General features: G+C 39.7%; 1 protein-coding gene across 1 annotated transcript; it reads right to left on the minus strand.

The window, feature by feature from the left end:
- Window positions 1–17,476: 17,476 nt before the first annotated feature.
- SERPINA7 (serpin family A member 7) lies at window positions 17,477–24,278 on the minus strand. The gene is made up of 5 exons (XM_062184224.1): window positions 24,217–24,278; window positions 21,970–22,617; window positions 20,718–20,991; window positions 19,003–19,150; window positions 17,477–17,746 (listed from the first exon to the last, which is right to left on the minus strand). Exons 1-5 carry the CDS (start codon window positions 24,266–24,268, stop codon window positions 17,543–17,545), a joined length of 1,326 nt encoding a protein of 441 aa, XP_062040208.1. The 5' UTR covers window positions 24,269–24,278; the 3' UTR covers window positions 17,477–17,542.
- Between the last annotated feature and the right edge of the window lie 350 nt (window positions 24,279–24,628).

Here is a 24,628-nt window from a genome sequence, read left to right on the forward strand (position 1 = left end):
ACCCCAAGTGGAGGTGAATTGGTCTTGACTCTCAAGACCTATATCAATTGAGAAGAAAGCATTTTCTAGATCTAAAACACACTGATTAATTCCAATCAATGGCTATGATGTTCTGTGATATCACTCACTGATGGAATCATTGCATGCAGGGGAAGAAAAACTGTATTGAGTTCTTGGTAATCTAACATCAACCTCCAGATCTCATCTGACTTTTTTACAGGCCCTACTGGTGAATTCAATGGGCTATGTGCAGGTCTAATAATGCCCATCTTCTCCAGTTCCCAGAAGGTTAAAGTCATTTCTGTTTGACCCCCTGGCAGTTTGTACTGCTTGGTATTTTTCAGCTACCTAGGCACAGGTAGCTGTAATGTTGGATAGGTGGCATGCCCCTCAATACAGCTCTAACCAGGCACACTCACTGCAAGAATTCCCCCACTGTCATTTTAGCCATAGGCTCTGTAGTACATCAATGTCCAGTATGTACTCAGGTCTGGGGGATACATACGCAGTATATTCCTGAGGTGAAGATACCCTATTTCCAAAGGTAACGCTTTTACCTGGATACAGCATCCTCCATAGTCATCTATGGATACTGGAGACCCAAAAAATCTCTCAGGATTGCTATGCAGTAATGTACATTCAGTTTCTGTGTCAACGAATGTCAACACTCTCTGAATATTAGGAGCGGACCAATGGATAGCAGACTCTATAAGAGGCCTCCAATCTCCACCTGTCCCTTCCAAGCAGCTGCCATGGCATCCTCCCTAAACAAATTTAAATGCCCAATCAGATGACCCTAAAAGTGGTTGTTTCAGGGACCCTAAAGAGTCATATAACTGTATTGCTCAAACCCCTGGTACCAGCTTGGATTCTTTACTCAAATTGGACTTCTTAAATGGATGGAACTATTATTTCTGGTTTTAATTTTTGCAATAATTCTAGAAATATTTTATTAGTCTTCTCATCTAGTTTTGCCGGTCTGCCCCTGCTGCTAAGAGATCAACTCATCTCTGGGTTTCAGCGATGTTAATTGGTCCTTTCCCTTTTCTCTTCTCCTGGGTCATGGCCCATGCTACCTTCTGAGTGTATACTCTCTCATACTTTTCCAATTCAGCAACACTGCAAGTAATCATATATTTTATTCCACATATAGGACAAGTATTGCCACCAAAGGACCAAACAGCGCAGAGGGAGCTATTAAAGCACAAGTTCCTGCATCCCTGTAGTGAAGTGAAAACTTCTTCATCTGACCCATGAATCCTAGCATTATAGATGGCGTTGCACACACCCAACTTCCCACGGCACTACTTGTAACTCAGCATGTGTCTGCCACCTGCTGACAGCCCCAGGTAAATCTCTAATGTGCCACATCATAAGAATTGCCATAATCTAATCTAAAGGAATAATTCCCTACCATGTGACATGTGGTCAGAGGCATCAATTTTTCCATTTCCAGCCCTGAGAGCAAAATCCTGTCCACTGCTTCATAAATGAAGCAGCAATGCAGCAATGGACTCAGAGGCCTTTTACCTAAATGTGCACCCAGATCCAGCAACTCTGTCTGAATGTACAGGAATAACACCAAATGCTCTACTACTTGGAGGAGGTGCTACAGCTGCCCCTGAGGAGCCTTTAGTTTCTGGGTCTTTACCTTCTGGGTGACCACTGGACAGGCTTTGAAAAGCACTGGAGGGTCAGTGTCATCTTTGTCACTGGACTCAACCATCACAAGTACTGGGTTGTCTCTTGCAGTGAGTGTAATTCAGACGATGGCAATCCCTTCTTGCAGAGCATGAATGTTATCTTCTTTAACTTCTGACCTCTTGCCTACTCTAAAGTATGCCACAGGCCCCATTCTTGGATCTCTTCCTGCAATCTAGCATTAGTTTCTGCCCACAGGGCAGTTAGAAAGACCCACCCTGTGGGTTCTACTGCTGCCTGGGTGTCCTTCTTACCTAATGTTTCTCCAAAGGCAAACAATGCCTTCTCTACACTAGTGTGCAAGGTATGCAGCTTGGCCAACTCCAGGCGAGCAACCTGGAAGGTAAGGCCATGGCCACTGATTTCCACAGACTCATGTCTGGCCACCCTTGAGTTCCACCCTCTGGTGGGGCAGAAGGCTCCTCACTGGTCTGAGCCAAATCCAGCCAACTACACCAAGTGTAATGCAGTAGCTCAGCTCCAGCAAGATTGGATCCAGATTTGGACAAGCCAAAGAACAATGTTGGGTTCTCCTGTAGATTCATACCTCTTTATTCTCGCAGTGGTGTGCAAGGGTACACAGGAAGCATGCCTGCTAAGCTCATGAGCCTCTTATATATGCTTACAGGCAACTGTGACAGCAGCAGAGGAGTTAGATAGCAGAACTGTATCTGCTTCTGGACCTGCCAGTTGTCATTGACAGTGAGGAACCCTGACTGATTTCACTTTCCTGACACCCACCTTTTTCTTTCCCCAAATTTTATTAACTATTGATGGATTTTTATTCCTTCTATATGGACTTTGAGATACATTTTATTAGGTCTACAAAAGTTACTATTAAGACTTTGAAATTGTACTGTATTTATAGATTGATTTAGAGAGCAGCTATACTTATATATATATATATATATATCAATATTATACTTAAAAACACAATATAGTAAATAAGTAACACAATTTACCTCTGCATTTAAAATATTTTTGCCTCTCCATTTTTTTATTTAATAAATATAAATTTCCAAAGTACAACTTTTGGATTACAGTCCCCCCCATAACATCCCTCCCACCCGCAACCCTCCCATCTCCCATTCCCTCTCCCATTCCATTCACATCAAAATTCATTTTCAATTAAATACAGAAGATTAATTTAGTACATACTAAGTAAAGATTTCAACAGTTTGCACCCACACAGAAACACGAAGTGTAAAGTACTGTTTGAGTACTAGTTATGCCGTTAATTCACATTGTATAACACATTAAGAACAGAGATCCTACATGGAGAGTAAGTGCACAGTGACTCCTGTTGTTGACTTAACAATTGACACTCTTGTTTATGGAGTCAATAATCACCCTAGGCTCTTGTCATGAGCTGCCAAGGCTCTGGAAGACTCTTGAGTTCGCCAGTTATGATCTTATTTAGACAAGGCCATAGTCAAAGTGGAAATTCTCTCCTCCCTTCAAAGAGGAGAGAATTTCCTCCATCCCTTCTCTGATGGCCCGTTCTTTCCACTGGGATCTCACTTACAGAGATCTTTCATTTAGGTCACTGTTTTTTTGTTTTTTTTTCCAGAGTGTCTTGGCTTTCCATGCCTAAAATACTCTCATGGGCTCTTCAGCCAGATCCGAATGCCTTAAGGGATAATTCAGAGACCAAAGTGCTCTTTGGGACATCTACCATTCTATGAGTCTGCTGTGTATCCCACTTCCCATGTTGGATCTTTCTCTCCTTTTTAATTCTATCAGTTAGTATTAGCAAATACTAGTCTTGTTTATGTGATCCCTTTGACTCTTAATCTTATCATTATAATCAATTGTGAACTGAAACTGATCACTTTGACTAGTGATATGGCATTGGTACATGCCACCTTGATGGGATTGAATTGGAATCCCCTGGCGCGTTTCTAACTCTACCATTAGGGTTAAGTCTGATTGAGCATGTGCCAAACTGTACATCTCCTCCCTCTCTTATTCCCACTCTTATATTTAACAGGGATCACTTTTCAGTTAAATTTAAATACCTAAGAATAATTGTGTGTTAAGAAAAGAGTTCAACCAATAGTATTAAGGAGAACATAAAAAAATACTAAAAGGAATAAAATAGTAAGTTGTTCCTTGACAGTCAGGACAAGGGCTGATCAAGTCACCGTTTCTCATAGTGTCCATTTCACTTCAACAGGTTTCCTTTTAGGTGCTCAGTTTTCACAGATCATGGAGAACATATGATATTTGTTTTTTTGGGACTGGCTTATTTCACTCAGCATGATGTTTTCCAGATTCCTCCATTTTGTTGCAAATGATTGGATTTCATTGTTTTTTGCTGCTGTATAGTATTCTATAGAGTATATATCCCATAATTTCTTTATCCAGTCTACTGTTGATTGGCATTTAGGTTGATTCCAGGCCTAGCTATTGTGAACTGAACTGCAATAAATATTGAGGTGTAGACAGCTCTTTTTTTTTTTTTTGCCAATTTAATTTCCTTTGGGTAAATTCCAAGGAGTGGTATAGCTGGGTTGTATGGTAGTTTTGCTTACCTATTTTTACTTTCATTGCTTGTGCTTTTAATGTCATATCAAGGAGAGCTTTTCCTATGTTTTCTTCTAGAAATTTACTGTTCAATTCATATGCTTAAGATTTAATTCATTTTTAGTTGACTTTTTGCTGTATAGTATAAGAAAATATTCTAATTTCATTCTTTTACATGTGGATATCCAGTTTCCCAACACAATTTATAGACAATGAAATCTTTTCCTCATTATGAATTCTTGGCATACTTGTCAAGGATCAGTTTACTATATGAGAATGGATGTGTTTCTGATATCTCTATTTTGTTCCACTGGTCTATATGTCTGTCTTCATGCTATTTTAATTTCTATAATTTTACATTAACTTAAAATCAGGAAGTGTGTTATTCTAGATTTGTGTCTTTAATTCAATATTGCTTTATATATTTGATATATTTTGTGATTCCATATGAAGTATAGAATTTTCTTTCTCTATTTCTATGAAAATATACCACTGAGATTTTTGATATTTAATTGACTCTTAGATTGCTTAGATATTTTAGTATTTAATATTTTTATAAAATTTTTAATATTTATTTTGTTTACTTGAAACGCAGAGTTACAGAGAGAGAGGGAGAGACAGAGAGACAGATCTTCCATCTGGTGCTTTACTCCCCCAATGGCCACAATGGCCTGGGGCTGGCCATGAAACCAGGAGCCAGGAGCTTCTTCTGGATCTCCCACGTGGGTGCAGGGGCCCATGCACTTGGGCCATCCTCTGCTCTTTTCTCAGGTGCATTAACATGGGAGCTGGATTGGAAATGGAGCAGCCGCAAATTGAACTGGCGCCCATATGGGATGCCAGTGTTGCAGATGGGGACTTAGCCTGCTACACCACAATGCAGGCCACTAATGTTTAATATTTTAATATTAGCAAGCCTTCCAATCCATGAACATGGGGTTCCTTCATATTTATTTGTATCTTTAAGTTCTTTCAGCAATATTTTATAATTTTCAGAGTACAAGTCTCTCATCTCCTTAGTTTAGTTTATTCCTACATTTTACGCTATTATAATTGAGATTGTTTTCTTTACTTCTTTTTTATATTGTTCATTGTTAGTGAATACACAGAACACTGACTTTTCAATGTTGGTCTTGTTTCCTGCAACTTTACTAAATTTGTTTTTTTTTTTTGGCAGAGTCTTTAGTATTTTCTGCATGTAAATCATGTCATCTGCAAACAGATGATTGTATTTCTTTTTCCCTGAGTTGGATGCTTTTTGCTTCTTTTTCTTGTCTAATTTCTCCAGCAAAATCTGCAAGTAGTATGTTGAGTGTAAGTGATGAGAATGATACTCCTTGACTTGTTTTCTATCAGAAAGGACAGGTTTTCACCTTTTAATATCAAGCATGATGCTATATTGCCTTAGGCCATTTGTATATGGTGTTTTTTATTATGTTGATGTAATTAATTTTTCCCTAATTTGCTGATAATTTTTATCATGTTTTTATCATGAAAAACTGTTGAATTTTGTCAAGTACATCTATTGAGATGATCATATGATTTTGTTATTTATTCTATTAATGTGGTATATCATATTATTGGAATGTGACTGCTTCTTGCATCCCTGAAATAAATGCCACTTTTTTGTAGTATGTGATCTTCTAGTGTGCTGTTGAATGCACATGGAAAGTACTTTTAGAGGCGTTGGAACCTACGTTCACTATGAATATTGGTCTATAGTTTTTAACTTTGCATTGTCATTTTCTTGCTTTGGTATCAGGGTAATGTTGCCTTCAAAATAATTTGATTGTATTCACTCCTATTCAATATTTAGGAAGAGTTTGAAAATAACAGTTCAATTATTCTTTAAATATCAAAAAGAATTCACAAGTGAGGCAATCTGGTTCTGGGCTTTTCTTTGTTGATAGGTTTTTGATACTGATTCAATCGCCTCATTAATTATAGGTTCGTTTAGGTTTTATACTTATTCATAACTCAGCCTTGGTAACTAGGCTTCTAGGAATTTATTAATTTCTACCAGATTATCAAATATGTTGGCATATATTTATTCATAATACCTCTTATAATCCTTTTAATTTTTATCTCATCATTTGTAATGTATCCTATTTCACTATAGATTTATTTTCATATTTTCTCTTTTTCTTTTTAATCTACCTAAAGTTTACATTTAAAAATGTTTACATTTAAAAAATCAATATTAGTTTCATTGATTCATTGTTACTGTTTTTCTATTCTCTATTTTGTTTGGTTCTCCTCTAACCTTTATTATTTCTTCCCTGCTGTTAACTTTGTACAGAATATGTTCTTGTTTTCTAGCTCCTTAAGATGCAAAGTAAGGGTAATTTTTAGATCTTTCTTCTATTTAATTTAGGCATCTATCACCATGAACTTCTCTCTTACCACTGCTTATTTTGCATCTCATTAGTTTTGCTATGTTGTATTTCCATTTTCATTTGCCTCAAGATATTCTAAGTTCTTTCTTTTTTTTTTTTTTTTACTTACTGTCTGGTCAATTTGTTCAGGATGTTTTGTTTAGTTTCATTGTAGTTGTGATTTTTCCAGTTTTCATTCTGATACTTCGAGTTTCACTTCATTATGATCAAAAGAGATACTTAGGCTGGCGCTGCAACTCACTAGGCTAATCCTCCACCTGTGGCGCTGGCACCCTGGGTTCTAGTCCCGGATGGGGTGCCGGATTCTGTCCTGGTTGCTCCTCTTCCAGTCCAGCTCTCTTCTGTGGCCTGGGAAGGCAGTGGAGGACAGCCCAAGTACTTGGGCCCAGCACCTGCATGGGAGACCAGGAGGAAGCACCTGGCTCCTGGCTTAGGATCGGTGGTCGTAGCAGCCATTTGGGGGGTAAACCAATGGAAGGAAGACCTTTCTCTCTGTCTCTCTCTCTCTCTCTCTCACTGTCTAACTCTGCCTGTCAAAAAAAAAAAAGAGAGAGAGAGAGATACTTAGTATTCTCAGTCATCTTAAATTTGTTAAGACTTGTTTTGAAGTGTAAAATGTAACTTATCCTGCAGAAAGTTCTATGGTGCACTTGAGAAGAGAGCATATTTTGCTGGCATTATGTGGAATATCCTGTGTATGAGGGTACTTCAAAAAGATTGTGGAATTAAAAGATAAGTACATTGCAGTTGTTGTTGTTGTTCTAGTACTAGTGGTTGAACTCTGTAATTAACACACAATTATTCTTAGGTGTTTAAATTTTAACTGAAAAGTGATCCCTGTTAAATTTAAGAGTGGAAAAAGAGAGGGAGGAGATGTACAATTTGGGACATGCTCAATCAGACTTGCCCCAAATGATGGAGTTAGAAATGTGCCAGGGGATTCCAATACAATCCCATGAAGGTTGCATGTACCAATGCCATCTCACTAGTCCAAGTGCTCAATTCCAGGTCACAATTGATGACTCTGATAGGTCTAAGAGTCAAAGGGATCACACAAACAAGACAAGTGTCTGCTAATACTAACTGATAGAATCAAAAAGGGAGAGAAAGATCCAACATGGGAAGCGGAATACACAGCAGACTCATAGAATGGCAGACGTCCTAAACAACACTCTTGCCTCAGAATCAGCCCTTAAGGCATTCGGATCTGGCTGAAGAGCCCACGAGAGTATTGTAGGCATGGAAAGCCAAGATACCATGGAAAAGAAAAAAAAAGAAGAAGACTTAAATGAAAGATCTCTGTGAGTGAGATCCCAGTGGAAAGAACGGGGCCATCAAAGAAGGAGGTACCTTTCTCTGAAGGGAGGAGAGAACTTCCACTTTGACTATGACCCTATTGGAATAAGATCAAAGTCAGCGAACTCTAAAGGCTTCCATAGCCCTGGCAACTCATGACTAGAGCTTAGGGAGATTACTGATGCCATGAACAGGAGTGTCAAATTGTTAAGTCAGCAACAGAAGTCACTGTGTACTTACATCCCATGTGGGATCTGTCCTTAATGTGTTTTCTAATGTGCAGTGATGCTATAACTAGTGCTGAAACAGTATTTTTACACTTTGTGTTTCTGCGTGGGTACAAACTGATGAGATCTTTACTAATTATATACTGAATCGATCTTCTGTATATAAAGAGAATTGGAAATGAAAAAAACAACCTGGTGTTAAATTGGAAATGGCATAGAAAATTAATTAATTTTTAAAAAAATATTATGTAGGATCTCTGTCTTTAATGTGCTGTACACTCTTATTTAATGCTATAACTAGTACTCCAACAGTATTTTTTTCACTTTGTGTTGCTATGTGGGGGCAAACTGTTGAGATCATTACCTAATATATACTAAACTGATCTTCTGTATATAAAGAGAATTGAAAATGAATCATGATGTGATTGGAAGGGGAGAGGGAGCGGAAAAGGGGAGGGTTGTGGGTGGGAGGGAAGTTTTGGGAGGGGGAAGCCATTGTAACCCATAAGCTGTACTTTGGAAATTTATATTCATTAAATAAAAGTTTAATAAAAAAAGAAGAAAGAAATTAAAAAAAATTAAAAATCCACAGATAGATTTTTTAAGCCTTTTATTTAGTAAATATAAATTTCCAAAGTACAGTTTATGGATTACAATGGCTTTTCCCCCCCATAATTTCCCTTCCACCTGCGCCCCTCCCATCTCCTGCTCCCTCTCCCATTCCTTTCACATCAAGATTTATTTTCAATTATCTTTATATACAGAAGATTGGTTTAGTATATATTCAGTAAAGATTTCATCAGTTTGCACCCACACAGAACACAAAGTGCCAAATACCGTTTCAGTACTCATTATAGCATTAATTCACATTGAACAACACATTAAGGACATAGATCCTACATGAGGAGTAAATGCACAGTGACTCCTGTTGTTGACTTAACAATTTAACACTCTTGTTTATGGCGTCAGTAATCTCCTTAGGCTCCAGTCATGAGTTGCCAAAGCTATTGAAGCCTTTTGAGTTCACCAACTTTGGTCTTATTTAGACAAGACCATAGTCAAAGTGGAAGTTCTCTCCTCCCTTCAGAGAAAGGTACCTCCTTCTTTGATGGCCTGTTCTTTCTACTGGGATCTCACTCACAGAGATCTTTCATTTAGGTTGGTTTTTTTTGTTTTGTTTTTTTGTTTGTTTGTTTGTTTTGTCAGAGTGTCTTGGCTTTCCATGCCTAAAATACTCTCATAGGCTCTTCAGCAAGATCCAAATGCCTTAAGGGCTGATTCTGAGGCAAGAGTACTGTTTAGGACATCTGCCATTCTATGAGTCTGCTGTGTATCCTGCTTCACATGATGGATCGTTCTCTCCCTTTTCTATTCTATCAGTTAGTATTAGCAGATACTATTCTTGTTTATGTGATCCCTTTGACTCTTAGACCTATCATTATGGTCTATTGTGACCTGGAATTGAGCACTTGGACTAGTGAGATGGCATTGGTACATGCAACCTTCATGGGATTGTATTGGAATCCCCTGGCACATTTCTAACTCCACCATTTGAGGTAAGCCCGATTGAGCATGTCCCAAATTGTACATCTCCTCCCTCTCTTATTCCCACTCTTATATTTAACAGGGATCACTTTTCAGTTAAATTTAAACAAATGGACACTATGAGAAACTTGATCAGCCCTTGTCCTGACTGTTGATGTACAATTTAATACTTTATCCCTTTTAGTATTTTTTTGTTCTAGTTAATACTATTGGTTGAACTGTGTAATTTACACAGATAGATTTTTTAATAATATACCATGAACATTTTTAGGACCATTGTAGGAACGGACTTAAAATTTTTTTAATCAAAATAAACTGCCGGCGCCGCGGCTCACTAGGCTAATCCTCCGCCTTGCGGCGCCGGCACACCGGGTTCCAGTCCCGGTCAGGGCACCAGATTCTGTCCCGGTTGCCCCTCTTCCAGGCCAGCTCTCTGCTGTGGCCAGGGAGTACAGTGGAGGATGGCTCAAGTGCTTGGGTCCTGCACCCCATGGGAGACCAGGATAAGCCCCTGGCTCCTGCCATCGGATCAGCGCGGTGCGCCGGCCGCAGTGCGCCAACCGTGGTGGCCATTGGAGGGTGAACCAATGGCAAAAAGGAAGACCTTTCTCTCTGTCTCTCTCTCTCACTGTCCACTCTGCCTGTCAAAAAATAAATAAATAAATAAATAAATAAATAAACTTATCTTAAACTACAGTTTTTCATGCATTTTTAAGTCCCTTATTTTATGTCTGTTATGAATATTTGATCTAAAGTCTAAATATTTGAGCCAAAGTTCACTATTTCCTTGTCAGTTTTCTCTGTACATGTGCTGTTAAAAGGAAGTATTTTATGAATTTCTCCTTTAGTTTTCTCAGTGTTTGTTTTTATATATTAAGGTGCTCTGTTTGCCTGCTTGTCCCCCTGGTGAATTGATTCACACATTATATAATATCTTTCTTTGCTTGTTTTGAAATTTTTTGGACTTAAAGTCCATTTTGTCTGACATAAGTGTAGCAACCCCTGATACCTTTGTCCAACATGTGCATTTGTTTTTCCATCTCCTCACATTCAGCCCATGTATGTAATAATTATATCTAAAGTGAGTCTTTTTAAATGTATATAGTTATATCTTGTTTTTAGTCCATATAGTCACTTTTTAAAAAGATTTATTTATTTATTTTGGAGGAAGAGTTACAAAGAGAGAGAGGGAAAGACAGAAAGAGAGAGAGAGAGAGAGAGACAGAGAGGTCATCCATTTTCTGGTTCACTCCCCAGATGGCTGCAACAGCAGAGCTAGGCTGATCCAAAGCCAGGAACCAGGAGCTTCTTTTGGGTCTCGCACATGAGTTCAGGGGCCCAAGCACTTGGGCCATCCTCTGCTGCTTTCCCAGGTCATAGCAGAGAGCTGGATCAGAAGTGGAACAGCTGGGACTTGAACCAGCACTCTATGGGATGCTGACACTGCAGGCAGTGACTTTATCCACTACGCCATAGCACCAGCCCCATATAGTCACTTTTTTATCTTTTAATTAGAGAATTTTACCTATTTACATTTATTGTTATTCATTTTTTAAAATAAAGATTTATTTTTGTTTATTTGAAAGGCAAAGTCTGAGAGAGAGAGGTAGGGGGCTGCGTGGAGAGACAGAGAGATAGCATTTCCATCCACTGGTTCACTCCCCAAATGACTGCAACAGCAGTAGCTGTGTTGAAACAAAGCCAGAAGCCAGAATCTTCTTCTGAGTCTTCCTTGCAGGTGGCAGGGGCCCAAACACTGGGGCCATCTTTCTCTGCTTTTCCCAGAGTGTTAGCAGGGAGCTGGGTTGGAAGTGGAGTTGCCAGGACATGAACTGGCACCCATATGGGATGTTGGCGTTGCAGGCAGCAGTTTTACCTTTTATGCCACAATGCTGACCCCCATTTACATTTAAACTGATTATTGATAGAGAATGAATTGCTATTGCCATTTTGTTAACTGTTTCCTGTCTCATTTATTTTTCCTTTGTTCCCCTTTCTTCCCTCTTGTTGTCTTCCTTTATGTTTCATTGTTTTTTTTATATTGATGCACTTTAATTCCTTTCACTTTTCCTTTGTGTATTTTACATAGCTTGCGTGTGTGTGTGCGTGTGTGTGTACTTACCATGGGGCTTAGAAAAAATGTCCTATAGTTATTATAGTCTATTTCAAGTTGGTACTAATTTCCCAAATTCATACATGAATGTTATAGTGTTATTTGTCCTCCCCACACTTTATTCATGTAACAACTCGCATTTTTATATTGTGTATATATTAACATAATTTATTTGTATAGTTACTTTAGCAGTTTTGTCTGTTAAAATTTATACTAGAGGGGCTAGAGTTATGGCATAGTGGGTAAAGCTGCTACCTGCTACACTGGCATCCCATATGCCATCCAATTCACACCCCAGCTGCTTCCCTTCTGATCCAGCTCCCTGCTAATGTTCCTGGACAGGCAGCAGAAGATGGCCCAAAGGCTTGTGCCCCTGCAACCCACATTGGAGATCTGAAAGAAGCTCCTGGATCCTGGTTTCAGTTTGGCCCAGCCCTGGCCATTGCAACCATCTGGGAAATGAACCAGTAGATGGAAGATATTCTCTCTCTCTCTCTCTCTCTCTCTCTCTCTTTCCCATTATTTTGGTATTACAGTGTTCTGTATTCATTTGTACATTTATCTTTACAAGTGATTTTATATTTAATGTAATTTTGTACTGTTCTTTAGTAAACTTTCATTTAAACTTCAAAACTCCTTTTAGCATTTATTATTTAAAAAATTACCATTACCAGTGGTAATGTTGTCCCTCAGTTTTTGTTTTTTTCTGGTACAATCTTTATGTCTCTTTCAACTTAAAAGAATTTATTTTCATGTTATTTTCTCACCTACTGGTCTACTTCCCGAATGGCCACAACAGTTAGAGCTGGGCCAGGCCAAAAGTAAGAACCTGGAACTCGATTTGGGTTTCCCTTGTGACTATGAGGGACTCAAATACTTGAGTTATCAACTGTTATCTCGGGGCTGGGGGGCAGTGGCATTAGCAGGAAACTGGAATATGATTTGGAGCCAGAATACCAATCAGACATTCTGATATGGGATGTGGGTGTCTCAAGCAATGTCTTAGCCTGTGCTACCAAATGCTGGTGCCAATCTCTTTTAATTCTTTAAAAGATTTATTTTATTTATTTTAAAGACAGGGTTGCAGAGGTAGAGATAGAGAAAGAGGTCTTCCATCTGCTGGCTCACTCCCCAGATGGCCGCAACGGCCGGAGCTGCACCGATTTGAAGCCAGGAGCCAGGAGCCTTTTCCGGGTCTCTCACGTGGGTGCAGGGGCCCAAGGACTTGGGCCATCTTCTACTGCTTTCCCAGGCCACAACAGAGAGCTGGATCAGAAGAGGAGCAGCCGGGACTAGAATTGGCACCCATATGGGATACCGGCGCTTTTCAGGCCAGGGCTTTAACCCACTGCACCACAGTGCTGGCCCCAATCTCTTTCATTTTTGAAGGGCACTTTTTACCAGGTATAACATTTTTGGTTGGTAGTTTTTGTGTTTTCAGTAGTTTGAATATATTATATCACTGCCATCTGACGTGCAAAATTTCTCCAGCAAAATCCACTGATAGACTTTTAGACACTCTCTTGTATGTACCAAGGTATTTTTTTTTCTGCCTTAAAGATTCACTCTTTGTCTTTGACTCTTAATTATGTCCTAATTTTTTTTTTCATTCATTGTGTTTGAGATCAGTAGGGCCTCTGGAATCCAGATGTAATTTCTTTGAACAGTTTTGAAATGTTTTCAGTCATTATTTTCAAGTTTCATGCCCCCATTTGCTTTGTCTTCAGCTTTTATTACTCCCCAAAGGCATACATTCTTTCATTTGATGATGTCTTCTAAATCCCTTAAGCTTTCATACTTTTTGCTCATTTTTTTACAGTTTTCCTCCTCTGATTGGATAATTTACAATTATCTGTCTTCAAATCCACTCATTCTTTCTTCTCTTAAACCTAATCTGCTGTTGAGCCACCCCCCAGCAAGTTTTTCATTTTCATATGCTTCACTTCTGAGAAGTATGTTTGATACTTTTTATATTTTCTAACTCTGTTGAAATTTTCACTTTGCTTCTGCATTGTTTCCCTGGCTTCATTGAGCACCTTTATGGTAGTTATTCTGAATTGGTTTTGATGCGAATTAGGTTACCTTACAGTCACTGTCTGGAGATTTATTTTATTCATTTTTTGGCCATATTTTTCCATTTAGTCATTTTTTTATTCTTTGTGTTGATATCTGTGTATTAGAAAATGCAGCCACTTCTTCCAATCTGCACAAACTGCCCATGTACAGAAGACCCTCACCAATCACTTAACCAGAGATTGTGGGAGCTTCTAGAAGCTTCATGCTAGCCCAAAGCACTTTCTTTGTTCTTAGTGATACCCAGTTCCTTAGAGTATGACAGGTCTTGTCAGCACTCCAAGAGAATCAGAACTGGAGGCAGTCTCTTTGGCAGCCTCCAGAGAAGCTGGACCTTTGGAGGCTCTGACCAGTGCTTTCCCTCCCCAGAAAGAAGCTGGTATTTGGGGATTTTTGCCTATTTTTTTCTTTACTGAGCCAGGTAGAAGGGTTATAGTCATGTTAAATTAAATCACCATATTTTTTCTCATTGTGTTCCAGCATGCCCTCTAGTATTTATACTATGCCAGATCCCATCAGTGCTGTGATACAGAGCAAAACGCAATTACTTTGGGTAGTACATATAAAAGTGAGGCCACTGGACATGTAATCCAACTCTGTCCCTCACCAGGGAGAAAGTGGGAGCTGGCCTTTTTCATCTGCTTCCTCTGTGTTAAGTTGGTGACAAAGATATGGTGACTGCTAGTTCAAACCATTGTCTGTCCTCACCAGTTCCTACATGGCTGTAGTATGCCCTGTCTCCTCAGCACTCCAAAACAGGAAAAGTAGAAGCAAGTCTTTTGGGAAGCCTCCACAAAATCTATGTGTTAGACATGCATCCTCCAGAAAATCTGTGTCTTAGACATGCATCCATCTGTTTCCTTTGTTTCCTTCCCCAGGAATAAGCTGGAAGCTTGAGTTTTTCCTCTGGTTTAAGGAGGAGCTATGGTAATTACTAGCCCAAACTGCCATCTTTGATCTCACAGACTCCCTGGTATATAAAGTATGCTGGACTCTGTCAGCAGTTCAAGATGGGCAAGACACAAGCATGTCATCAATAGAGACATGAAAAAGTTGATGCACTGGATGTATGATCCAAAGCATTCCCTCCCTAGGGAGGAGTTGGGATCTGAGAAGTTTCCTTCTTTCATATGGCACAATGCTGGGGATAGGTATCAAGGTAAGACTGCAGCATAATTTTTCCCAGCAGCTTTGATGTGGCTGGTTTTGAACTTTCCTAATGTGCAGAAGCTGCTCAACTATATTCTGGATTTCTCACAAAAGGAATTTGTATTTTGTTGAATTGGTGTGTTTTTTGGGGAAGAGGTAGTGGCTATTCAGGGCTTCCTATTCTGCCATGTTACTGATGTCACTCCCTGTAGAATTTTTATAATTATATTTCAATATTGTTGGTGGCTTTGTAACCTTATTTTTTTATCACTTAAAAGATTATTCTGACAACATGCACATAGATCAACAGTCTTCCAGGGAGCTTTTCATCTGCATGTGGCCAGACAGGATCATAATTAAGTATACCTTTCAGCATAAAGGAAAAAGAAAGAGAATGGAAGATGTACCCAACTATTGTAATGCCTTGGTCAGTAAATGTTGCATGTCATTACATTTATATTCTATTGATGAGAATTTACTCATAATGCCAGACTTACCTACAAGGGAAGCTAGGAAATGTCATACATCAGAGAAGCCATGTGGCTATACAATGTAGAAATAAAACAAAAATGGAATTGGTGAACCCCATGCAATCAATGCTACTACTGTCATGTATCTGATTCCCCAGTATGCCTTCTTTCTTTTGTTCTAAGAGCTTATCCATAAATATTCTTTATGTGTGTGCATGTATGTGTGTAGGCAGATTTGTTTTTTCCTTATCAGTTCATCCTGTATAATGTATATTTTTTCTGTCTTATTTCTTTGACTAAGATCTCCAACAGAATGTTAATTCAAAGCCAGTATATAGAGAATCTTTGTCTTGTTCTCAACTGAGTAGAAATTTTTGGTAAGATGTTCCTTATTAAGTGAGATATTTGTTCCAGATCTCTTATAGATAAGTGGGCTGCAGTTAAGTAAATAGTGATCTTTTCCTGGTTTTCTAGAATTGCTTGAGACTTGTAAGATGAAAAGTGGTATCCCTTCATGATCTGGCCACAGGAATGAATGATTGAATGAGATTTATTCTCAAAGGGATGTATGAACTACTTGAGGGGCAGTTTCTTGTTCATTCTTTTCTTCCCTCTGGAGATAATGATAGTCGTCCCAGAACAAGCTCTGCTCCAACTTATTTGAGGATGTTTATGAATGGATACATATCACATCTATGCTGGCCTCTGAAGGTAGGGCCTGAACTACATAACAAAACTTGCAAAACAGGAGACCCACATTACAACCCTGATTCTAACAGCAACCTGCTGTCTGATGTTGACCAACAATATTGAAACAACTAATATTTACAGTGCACTTATCAGGTGTCAGGCTTTGTGATAAGCAGATTACATGCTTTGCAGCATGGAATGTTTACAAAATCTGGATGACATGGATTTCTTTTGTATAAAATCAAACTATGAAGTAAACTGGGAATAAGCAAACCTCCACATAAATGGGTCTAACAAGAAAAAAATTAGAGTATTTGCTGTGCACATATTTTTAAAAACATACATTATTTATTTCAAACTTGAAGCATGACATCTGCAATAGCACTTATGCATTTGTTACTGTTTTCCTATCACTGAAGTGTTTCACCTTTGGGCTAGAACTTCAGATACTACATCATTAACCCTCCCTGTGCTATTTATGTAGGCCAAATTCCAAAACTGTGATTTTGGAGATGCAATATATTTGGTGGGTGGGGATGGTTCATTGAAGCATCTGGATATATGAAAGTATCAAATTTGAGAGAGAACAGAGACATACAAACTAACCAAGAGATTCCTACATGAACAAACGTGACGAGGTTGCAGCATTTGGAAAAGGGTCTAATTAGGATATTGAAAAAGAGGGGCTATATGATATGAGGTGAGTTAATAACTTTCCTTCTCTGCTCTCAGCTTAGAAATTAACAAGATGGATACTTTTGGTTGGAGGTGGTTTTATACAGGGGAATCTAACTCTGTCTTGCTCTATTATCCCATGCTTGTTGGGTCATGAAAATTAAATCCTTACCAGTAAGCCTTCAGTCTGATTCAACCCTGTAGTGGGAGTACATTTATCCCAACTGCCAATGGAAGTTCAGGTAAGAAGAGAAACCCACTCAGACAGGGTGGAGGAGCTTGAGAAATTCACATATAAGCTATTGCACCTGAATTGTTTTAGTTTGTTGATCTTATTATTGAAACACAGGGATATGAGGACCTGACCTGCATTTCAACTCTTTCCCAGAGGAAACACTTAGCAGTCAAATTTTCTGGTATCTAACTGGATGGAATTCTGAGGAATATACCCATAGGGGCTTTTTGTGCTTTGGATAATAATGAGTCACTCATGTATCTAAATGTTTGGTCACAGGATTGCCCTCTTCCATCACCAATGCAGTTTTATCAGGGTGCAACATTCACCACTGTGCAGGATGAAGGCATATCCAAGCCCATATCAATCACATCAGATGATACTATTTACTTATTTATTTACAATTGCAATACACACACACAATTAACCAATGGACTCTTGCTCAACTACATTTCTGTTGGGTTTACAACTTTCCCTAGAAAGAGAATGCTTCTGGTGCTTTTCTCCAAAATCATCATCAGGAAGGATCTATCAAATTGGACAATAGGGTGAAGGAGAGTCATTTCAGGCTGATCCGGGATTCTGACTTCAGGTACAGATACATCTTTGGTTCCCTTTTCACCGATGTGCAGCACAGCCTTGTGGGCAACCTATAGTGGGAGAACAGACACCGCTGGTTCCTTGAAAAACTATAAACATACTTGGGGGTGGGGTTGGAAGTAGGAAAGGAAAAGAAAGGTTGGGTCTCCTCCTTCTGGCTGGTACTTGGATATGAAGGCAACTCAGTTACATGCAGTTAATGAATCTCTGGTGATTGTAGGACTAGCTGTTAGGAAGTCACTTCATTCTCCATGGGCTTCTGCCTCTAGGAGTCACCTTGTAAGCACTCATTCCATTCCACTTGATCTAGAACTGTTTCTCACCAAAGTCACTATTGATCATTAAGCTTTTCTATGAGAGTCATTTTGGAGCATAAAAGTCAGGAATGGAAGGAACTGCTATTATGACTTATTTGGGGAAATGGGAATAACTCTGGAATGATTATGTCCTAGAAGGTGTCAAAAAACATCTCTAAGAATTAGATTCCTCATTGATAGAATGAGAAAGGTACCCTAACATACTGCTGATGGGAATGTAAACTAGTAAAACCATTATGGAAGATGGTATGGAGATTCCTCAGAAATATAAAAACAGATCTACCATATGACCCAGCCATCCTACTCCTGGGAATTTACACAAAGGAAATCAAATCACCATTTGAAAGAAACTCCCAAGGTTTATAGATGCTCAACTTGGAATAGCTAAGATATGGAATCACCCTAATGTTCATCACCTGATAACTGGGTAAAGAAAATGTGGTATATTTAGGATGGACTACTACTCAGCCATAAAAAGAATGGAATCCTGTCTTTTGCAACAAAATGGATGCAACTGGAGATCGTTATGCTTAGTGAGGTAAGCCAGTCCCCCAAAGAATAATACCATATGTTTGTTTTCCCTGATTTGTGGTAACTAATATACAGAGAACAAAATATGTAATGTATATGAGCAAAATTGAGATTTTGATATTTGATGATTATTTATAGCCCTTGTCTATACTCCTGAGGAACTGTGGTTTTTCTACTTGTTTAATTTTTTATTTAGTAGAGGGTTAGGCTTGTGATTGTAAAGTAAATTGAAATTATGTCATTGCAAAAATTAAAAGAAAAATAAGAAAGGAAGGAAGAGAGATGGTGAAAGGGAGGGGGGAGGTTAAGGTGGGAAGTATCATTATGTTCTTAAAACTATATATATGAAATATGTTAATTTTTTTCCTTTTATATAAATAAATGTTTATAAAGTTTAATTAATTTACTCTCAATAGTCCTTCCAGCCATACATTCTAGGACTGTATGTATCAACTTACATTAGAAAGTTTCAGACCATTGTCCTCTGTGAGTCCAGAAAAATCAGCAATTTCAGAAAAGGCATCCTGGATGCCCATCTTCAGAAGCATGGCTCCAAGGTCAAATGTGGCAGAAATGGAAAACTTTGGAACAAATAAGTCAACCCACCTGTGGATAAAGGGGAAGTAAAAACATGGTGATACTCACACTAAGCTCAGGATTCTCTCCTATTTCATATCAAGGTATTATGTTGGACTGTAGTCCTCTCCTAAGTATTTAAAACTTTTGTAAGTCAACACCTGGGACCAAAACCACAGAAATTATTCTGGAAGTAATGCCCTGTGATTCAATGAATGTTGGATTGTAACACCAGAAGTCACCAGAATTCGGGAGATGTAACACCCTTATAATCAAAAGAAGATACCTCTGGGTATCTTTGGGCAACTAGTGACAAGAAGGTCAATGGGGAAAAAAAAGGTGAATGGGAAGCACCTATGAACATTATAGTTTTCCATATTGCACTATTAGCCTATGACAGAAGCCTACTCAACTCTTTTTTTGTTTGTTTGTTTAGCCTACTCAACTCTTAACATCAAAATACTAGGTTGATGTTTTAGAGCGGTGGGTTAAGCTGCAGCAGCGAAGCTAGCAACCTTTATCTGAGTGCCAGTATGAGTCCCGGCTGCTCCTCTTCCAATTGAGCTTCCTGCTAATGTGCCAGATAAGGCAACAGAAGATGGCCCAAGTGCTTGGGCTTCTGCATCCACTTGGGAAACCAGGATAGAGTTACTGGTTCCTGGCTTCAGCCTGGCCCAGCCCCAGCTGTTGTGGCCATTTGGTGTTATGTCCAGTTGGGAAATGCACCAGCAGATAGAATCTCAATCTCTCTTTCTCTCCCCCACCCATTCAAAAAAGAAAATAAATCTTTTTAAAAAATCAAAAACCAACCTGTCCTCCAAGCTCTAGTTGGTGTCTAGGATAGCATCAACTCACTAGCAGACTGACTTTCTATATCTCATTTTATCTTTCTAGGCCTGCCTTTCTAATTTTTTAAAGATTTATTTACGTATTTGAAACGCAGAGTTTACTGAGAGAGAGAGAAAGGGAGGGAGGCAGGGAGGGGGAGAGAGAGAGGGAGAGAGGGAGAGGGGGAGAGGGGGAGAGGGGGAGAGGGGGAGAGGGGGAGAGGGGGAGAGGGAGAATGAATCTTTCAGCCACTGGTTCACTCCCCAAATGGTTGCAACACCCAGAGCTGAGCTGATCTGAAGCCAGGAGTCAGGAGCTTCTTCTGGGTCTCCCACGCAGGTGCAGGGGTCCAAGTATCTGGGCCATTACCCGCTGCTTTCTCAGGCCATTAGCAGGAAGCTGGACTGGAAGTGGAGCAGCCAGGACACCAACCAGCGCCCACATGGAATGCCAGCATCTCAGGTGGTGGCTTAATCCACCACGCCACAACACTGTCTCCCTGCCATTCCAATTTTAAGAATGCCATTGATACTATATGCTTTGTAGACTTATTGATGTTTTTAGCTGAAATAAAAGATGTACAGTATCTGGCCTGGCAAAGGGCATGGCACATTGCATGTTCTCAACATACTGTTAACAACTATCTTCACATAGATATTTCGGTGGCTCAGGGTTATTTTCCTGACTCTTGGTTCCTGTCAAATGCAGTCTCACCCACACCGTTATGCCCAACCTCCACCCATCTCCTCACATCCTCTAACATGTTTACCCCTTGTGCAGTAAACGGTTCCATTTCTTCAGTGTTTTAGATGACATGGCTGCTTCCAGCCACTCCATGTGTCCCTCCTTGGGCAGGACAAAGAGTGCTAGAGCATTCTTGCTGTAGTCCATTTGCAGTACTGTACAGTTCAGTTCCACATCCACTAGGTGATAGTACTGTTCCATCTGGTGCATCATGGGCACTTGTACGATGGTGGTCTTGTCCACCAAGAAATTAGAACTGCCTTGTGTCTTGGATGGATCAAAAGGATTTGCCCACTGTGCTTAAAATAGGGAAGAGAGTTGTGCTTTTAAAAAAGGAATATTAGTGGCAATGAGACCTTTTCCACTAGTCATCTTGCTAGTAAATAAGACTGCCACAAAGGGAGGTACTTACAAGTGAGTCACTGAAGATCAGGAAGAGAAAGTCACTTGACATGGTTAGCAAATGTCAGAGCTGAGAGCTAAATCCAGGGTTATTAGACTTCACAGTCTGTGTTCAAAACCACTACACTTACATTAAAACCATCAGAACCACAGTTTATTCTTCCATAGGAACACATAAAGTGAGATAAGAAAACAGGTCTGTCTTGCTGTTTTAGTCATCTACATGCTTGTGGTTTATGGCTTAACAATTGTTCACTCTCCACCAAATGTGGCCAACATGTGTTACAGAACTAGGAGAAATGATTTGGCACAGAACTTTCAGAGAAGTCACATGGTTCTTGTCATACGCATCAGCTTTAGAGTAAGACCTAATTAGAAATGCCACCTATGTAACTTATTGACTTCGTGAATATGGACACTTGTGAGGGTTGGATGAGACAATGTGTGCAATGTGTGTGAAACACACATATAACACAGTATTTGCTACATAATGGGCACAGTATATGATAAAAATATTCATGTAATATGCTCAAGTGTGCACAATAAATGAAGCTCATGGTACAACCTAAATGTAAATCTGTCTACATGCCAAAAGCAGGCTTGTCTCATTCCACTAAATCTTTTGAAAAACATGATGCTTTAGCCAAATCTGAGTAGGATGTTAACATCATTGTAACCAGCACCCCTTCAAGTGTGCTCTCCCTAGACGTTAACTGGGCTCCTTTTCAGAGCTGTGTGTCTTTCCTAGTAGAGTTAGTACTGTGCACAGCAATGTCCAAAGGAGCAGATCACCATTGGAAACCATGAGCTCCCCACTCCCAGGTCCCACAAAGTATCTCTACTCTAGACTTGAAACTGACATATTAGAGCATTACCTTTAAAGTAAATATAGTTCACCAAGACCATGATGGTGTTTGGTTTGAGGTCTTGGATCAAGCCCACAATCCTCCCTTTGCTTTGCTTCTCCACATGACTGTTGATCTCCTGCTGGGCTGAAGAAACACTGGAGAAGTCAGTAGAAAAGACTTCAGTCTCATAGAGGGTCTTGACATCATCCAAGAACTTTGCCATTGGTTTCAGCTGCTTCCAAATGAAGAGGGCATTTCCCATCTGCAATTCCAGCTCCGTCTTTGGAAAATTTAGTGAACAGATCAAGTGCTGAAAGCCCTGCTGGATCTCTGCCATTGGAGTATCTGTGAGGTTGAACCCCAATACCTCCAGAATTTGAGTTTGAGTTCTGGAGCAGGCTCCAAAGGAAAGCATGGCTAAAGCTGCAGAAATGCTCACAGGGGAAAAGAAGATGTTGCGATCTGGGGTCTCCTCAAGGAACCTCCGGTACAGGTTGAATGCAAAATCAGCATTGATGGATGCCATCTTAGAGAGAGTGGAATTCTGTTGGGGTGAATGGCAGATGGTTACTTTGCCTTCAGGCCTGTTAGGTGGCACACACTGGATTGCAGCATGAAGCCCAAGTATCAAGAGAACCAAATAGAGGAATTGTGACATTTTGGAAGGAAGGTAATCTATAACAGATGACATGAGAGAATCATTAGGAGAGCTTGGCTGGATGAAACATTCTCTGAGCCAGAGACATAATAATTGCCCACCTCGATCAATAAAACAATAGCAAATATTTGATGTTGTGCTCATCGGGGGTTTGGTAGGGGCCTCTCTCTCCCGAAAACATCATGAATGTAAAAGGGGCAGAGCATAGGACAAATGGCTTGTCAGAGCCACAAAAATAATGTCACAGACTCTGAATCAGATGTAATAGCAGTATTGTAAAAATATTGAATTAAATTGAATCTATGGAATTTGAATCACCATTTATTTGAATGAGAGGCAGCCTTTTGGAGAGGGAGGAATTCTCTTTCTTTACATTTTTTGGAGATTAGAATTTTGGATTGTGATTTATTTTTAAAAACGTGGCATTTTCTTAACATAAAATTGTGCAATGAGTAACCACCTGTATTTAGCTAAAAGACAAACTAATAACTTGTAAAACATATGATTTTAAGTAAAATGAAAGGATAGTGGTTTATGTACAAGGTCATGAGCTGAAATTCATGCATTTATGTAAAGCATAGAAGCCTTGGAGTATTTACAAATGACAGGAAAATAAAAGTGTGACTTCCTGTGTTTTAGATCTCCCTCGCCATCAGGATCATCTACTGAGTCTTTTCTAAAGTGTAAGATATCTTAACACTATTATTCCTACACCCATAAATTTTCCTTTCTTAATTATTAAAAAGGAAGGAAGAAAGATATGGTGTAAGGTTCATTGAACGTGGAAGAGCTAAGACAAAGGAGCAGAGTAAGGGAGTCAGCTGTGGGACTGCAGTGACCATGAGTAAGTAGAGTCAGCTATGGAACTCCCATGATCAGAAATAAGTGGTTAGAAGGAAAATATCCATGGAGTCAGGCAAGGCTCCTTACTCAACCCACTACCATTTTCCTGAGTGATCTCATCCTAGACACTCAACTACCACGTGGCCCTACATGTTTATAGCCCAGATTGCTCTCCTGATTTCCCAGCCACTTCCATTTATCTGGCTGTCTGTTGGATATATCCTGCAGGATGGTCACCAGTGCTTCTGTCTCAATTCAGACATCTCAAAGGTCCCAAACATAAACACATCATCTCCCTTTCCCTCGGGCCTGCTCCTTCATATTCATTTGACATCTCAGTCTAGTGTTTCATCTCAACATCACTGTCTATGGAGATGGAAACCCCCATGCCAGAAAACGGGGAGTCATCCTAGGGGCCTCCTTCATTCTCATTCCCTACAGGTAATGAGCCATGATGCCCTGTGCACCGCACCTCTGGGGCACCTCTCAAAACTCCCCCTTCTCTCCATTCCTATGCGTCGGCTCTGAGTAGCTCACACTGCCTCCTAGCGCTTCCATCCCAAACTCCCCTTCTCCACCCCTTTCCACCACTCCATCCAACGTCCATTGCCACCAGTGTCCTCATTATGTAAGTCACCAAAACTGCTACAAGTCAGATGACCACACTTAGACCTTGGCCTTTAGAGCTAAGAATTTGAAGCTCACACTTGTTTGAGACTCTCCATTCCTGATAGAGATGTTCAAAGTCCCCAAAGAGAAAAAAAAGTACTTACAGCACATGCCCAAGAAGCCTCCTGCATATCTCAGAAAGAAACACCTTTCCATCTTTATAACATGCCCTCTATTGCAAAACCAGAGCGCTCTTTGTTACAAATTAACTCCAGCGTTAACCCTGGGATGATATTTTCAAAGCCAATGCACAGAACCAAGGCCAAAAGGAACAAAGTGAAAATGATAAGGATGAAACCTTAAATGATTGATTTGGCTGCCAAAGCCTTCATCCATAACAAAAGAGAAAGAGGAATATCAAAGCTAGTGGGGTCCAAGTTTGTGCTAGGAACAGTATCTTTTTGGCAGGCCGAATGAAGCCCATGGGGGAAAGTTCCAACAGTAGTAGAAGACAGTTCCTACTATCAAGGATGTGCGGTGCTGGGATAAGGACACATTTTAGGGAGAGAGTGAATC

The sequence above is a fragment of the Lepus europaeus genome, chromosome X, assembly GCF_033115175.1.
Source record: "Lepus europaeus isolate LE1 chromosome X, mLepTim1.pri, whole genome shotgun sequence".
Lineage (NCBI taxonomy): Eukaryota > Metazoa > Chordata > Mammalia > Lagomorpha > Leporidae > Lepus > Lepus europaeus.